At 36.0% G+C, this 4,314-nt stretch overlaps 1 protein-coding gene across 2 annotated transcripts; it reads right to left on the bottom strand.

Annotated features, from left to right (window-relative positions):
• Nucleotides 1–272: 272 nt before the first annotated feature.
• LOC107805466 (uncharacterized) lies at nt 273–4,086 on the bottom strand. 2 transcript variants are annotated; one of them, XM_016629517.2, is made up of 5 exons: nt 3,799–4,086; nt 3,169–3,323; nt 903–946; nt 695–793; nt 273–617 (listed from the first exon to the last, which is right to left on the bottom strand). In XM_016629517.2, exons 1-5 carry the CDS (start codon nt 3,891–3,893, stop codon nt 558–560), a joined length of 453 nt encoding a protein of 150 aa, XP_016485003.1. In that variant the 5' UTR covers nt 3,894–4,086; the 3' UTR covers nt 273–557. The 2 variants fall into 2 exon arrangements, with proteins under 2 accessions (XP_016485003.1, XP_016485004.1); XM_016629518.2 differs by lacking the exon at nt 903–946 and having other exon boundaries at nt 3,152–3,323.
• Nucleotides 4,087–4,314: the final 228 nt, after the last annotated feature.

The following is a 4,314-nucleotide window of genomic DNA, read 5'->3' as shown; positions in this document are numbered from 1 at the left end:
TTCGATTATGGTTATTGCAGACTCTTTCTTCTTTTTTGCATCATATTGCAAAGGAGGATATTTTCATATGCAGATAACATATAGGAGAATGTGTTGGCCAACGTTTAAAATTTGCTATTTTTTCAATTTTCTTGTATAATTATTCTAGATTGTGTTGGCTAACCTTTAAAATTTGCATCTTTTCCGATTTATCTTATAGGCTTACTGCAGATTCTCTATTTCACTAGAGTACTGCAGGTTAAACTACCACCTGCCAACCTTGAACAATCTCATCAAGAAATATTTCCTTCCAACTATGAATGTTATTGAAGCTTCTGACTCTCTCCAAGATCTCAGAGCACACAGTAAAATGATACAAAAATGAAATAATTGCACAGCTGGCAAAGCAAAGAATACTAACTCAATTTGAGAAGACCAAGATTGACGATGGAATGTGCAGTTAGCATCTGAAACTGTAAAATCTCAAAGTAGTAGGAAGTTACTGGCTCTTATCATGCCATCTATCTATTTAAAGCTCCAATAATCTAACAACATCAAAGTTTGAAAGCCCATGTAGATCATAGTTTCAGCTGCTTTTTAGGTTTTTTCGCCTTTCCATTTGAAAACTCCTCTAGTTTCTGGCCAAAAACCACATTCAGGACTAACATGGAAGGCAAAAGATAAACGATAGAAGATGTGTATACTGATAGAATACCTTGTGCTGTTTCTCCTTCTTCAACTTCTTCCTCTTCTTGTTTTTCTTACTTTTCTTTGAGATGGATATTTTTATATCTTCTTCTTCTTCAGCAGATCCCTGAAAAAGATTGTGCCAACTTAGTCAGGCTTGAATACTTAATAGATCTTTGACATGCGAAAGATCTTAATAGAAATCACAAATCGTGTAAAATTGTGATGTCCTGTACTTGATGTACTTGATGAACAGTTCTTCCTGTACTTGATGTCCCACCTGTTCCATTTCCAAATTGTAAGAGAGTAATTATGCTCTATCGCAATATCCAAATTTTAGACCAGCTAAAAAGGCATGCAAATGAAGGGCACTTCTGTAAGATGAATACTATCACCTCATTTAATGACAGGCAATGAGCAACTTCATATAGCATTACAAACTAAAATCATATTCGTATTATTTATTGGTTAGATTCAAGCACTAAACGTCAAAACGATCTTCAGTTTGAAAAGCCTAATCAAGTAACAAAACTTTTGACCAGAAAAATTCGGTTGAAATACAGAGCAACATGTAACATGTATAATCTACTTTGACTGGCTGCATGTGGCTTTAATGTTGGTTTTCAGTATCCAAATATTATTTTGTTAAGTTCGGAGTTGAGATAAATTTCAAATCTAAGTTACAATTTTATAGGGATTCAAAATAAAAATCCTTAGAACTGTATGTCTATTGGACTCCTTCTAAAGGAGGTCCGGTACTATTCAACCAGAAAGAGACTAAAATGGTGTATTTGCACAAAAGACTGTCATCTGGGGGGAAAAATTGAATTCAAATGCTTTTTTTACTAACTTTGGCTTCCAATGTTTCTTCAATTAGATCAAGTAACCCATTTAACAAAAAGCACCCGTTACGATCACAAAGTTTTCCACAAACTAATCAAAGCTGTGAAATCACATGTTTATTATTTTGGGAGAGTACTAAGTTTGAAGTTTATGTCAGCTTTTGGAAAATAAATGGGACTTAGTGACTAGCAGAAAGAAAGTATATACTGTACCACAGCTTCAAACTGAATCCCAAAAAACGATGGGACACAACCCCAAAGTAAGATAAATCAAATGCTAATTTATCAGCATTAAATTAGTTGCCCTGCTTTCTATTTCAAGTTTTTTTTTCTCACCAAAGATTTGTTTATTAGTAAAATAAGGACATCAAATGCCCAAAGGAGTTTACGGCATCATTTTGCAAGCCAACTTGGGAACTTAGTCAGCCGAAATACTGCATGCATTAAGGAGACAGAAAACATAGCTAGACTACGCGCAACAGAACTAAAAGATCCAGTTATATATACAGAATCTACTTTCTCAAAGTTGAGCCACTATATTGTCCAGCTACCTAAAACTGAATTATTTACTGCAGAAGGAGATACGCGATGCAATCAGCAATTCACTTAAAGTAATGCATATTTCAATCTTAAAAGAATCATGTAAAACTCAAAAGGGTATTCAAGATTCTGTAGCACAGTTGAACTGATAAAGAAACCCACAAAAAATTTTAAGCGTTCAAATGGGAGCAAGAAATGGTGGGCCGGAAAATGGTAGTAGCATATAGCAGTAGTGGGAAAAAACACATTAACCCATACTTGGATCCACGTGTCATTGTGCATAACTTAATATGTGGAGATCATGTAAAACACAAAAGGGTATTCAAGTGTGGCACGATTAATGTGATTAAGAAACTAGCAGAAAATATCAAGTTAAAGAGCGAAAGGGAGCAGCAGTGATGATTGAACAAAAAAAAGAGCAGTGTACTGATTGTCGTTGTGCATCATTTAAAGGGCAGCCCGGTGCATTAAACTCACGCTATCTGCGGGGTCCGGGGAAGGACTGGACCACATAGGGTCTAACATACGCAGCCTTAACTTGCATTTCTGCAAGAGTTTATTTCTGCGGCATGAACCCTTGACCTAATGGTCACACGACGACAACTTTTACTGTTGCGCCATTTCTTCCCTTCTCATAGTGCATCATTTGATCTTTAAAATCATGTAAAACTTTGTTATCAAAAAGCAATTCAAGATTTTGTGGCACAGTTAAATATACAAGCAAACCACCAAAAGTTTAAGCGATCAAACAGGAGTGCAAAGTGATGATGATTGAATAAAAAGAGTTGAAGTATATATCATTACTGGACAGTCATAGTGCATAATTTAATTTTAAGAAATCATGTAAAACTCAAAGGATATTCAAGATTATGTAGCACAATTGAAGTGGTAAAGAAACCAGAACAAAAGGGTATGACAAGTGATGATAGAATGAAAAAAGAGAAAGTAAATAGAACTCCCGGATTTCATAGCGCATAATTTAAATCACAATAAATCATGTAAAAACTCGGATTCAAGATTCACTAGCACAGCTAGAGAAATATGAGAAACCAGCAGAATATCTGAAATTAAACAGTGTACTGGGTTAAAACAAGTAGTAGTACTAGTAAATAAGTAGTACTGGATTGAACAGTGTGTTTAGCATTTTTGACGGCGACTTCAATGAGACGGGGGTCAAGAGAGGCCAAGCCATTGGGGTCTTGCAATTTCCTCTCAAAGAATTTGGCTAAAGCTGCTGCCTTGTTAGTCTTCATTGGTCCTCCTGGATGAGCCAGCCTACGACCACCACATCCGTATCAATTAATCAATCAATCAACTCCTCCTCACTCACTGGCTATATATTAATCATCCATATAAAGGCGGATGTCTACATAAGTATCTTTTTCAAAAAAAAAAAATAAGTAACTTTGGCAAGATTCATATATATGTGTCACCAAATATGCTAAATATGTATACATATCAAATTTAGAACCCAATAACTCAAATGATCAGTGGGTCAAGTGACATGCAGAACTCATGAAGTTCAAATTCTGGATTCCCCTGTAGCCTATATTTGTTCCTCTCTACAACCATATCTATATACATCTACTATATGCCTCAATCGCAAAATTGTTGGGGTCAACTGCTTAATTCCTGAATATCATATATAACAATATAGTCAGTAATCATTATTCATACAGAGATATTAGCGTTTTGGCGTATTGGGGATTCGGGCCTTTTTTAAAAAATTAATTTTTTCGCTTTATTATACCTGGGTTGAGAACGAGAAGAAGATGGAGCAGAAGGGAGCGGTGCGAATTTGCTTCCGCGAAGTGCCTTTTTCTCTTCTTCAGTCAGTTGTTCCATCTCTCTATATTCTTCTCTCCAACTTCGCCGGAGCAGAATTTCTTAGCAGGCAAGTAGGGCACAACGCCGGCGACGTAACTCTCTTTCTTCCCCCAGCAAAAAGGACACCAGTTCTGCCTATATACGATGTCGTTTTGGTGCTCCGGGATCTTTACACAAAATAGCCACTTATTTGGGACATTGATATACAATTTTATACACAGCGGCTATTTAGGCTATTTTTCTATCCGCCTAATAATTATACAAGATAATTATAATTAAAAGGGGAGATTTGCAGCAATAACCACTCTTAATGTTGTTCTTTAAAACATAACCATAGAAAAAAATTAATGCAACTTTTGCCCATCCTCTAACGCACCGCTCATCACTCCCTCCAGGGGTGTTCATAAAAATCCGAAAAATCGAACCAAACCGAAAACCA

Source organism: Nicotiana tabacum, chromosome 7 (genome assembly GCF_000715075.1).
Source record: "Nicotiana tabacum cultivar K326 chromosome 7, ASM71507v2, whole genome shotgun sequence".
NCBI lineage: Eukaryota > Viridiplantae > Streptophyta > Magnoliopsida > Solanales > Solanaceae > Nicotiana > Nicotiana tabacum.
This window is presented reverse-complemented; position numbering and strand designations above follow the sequence as displayed.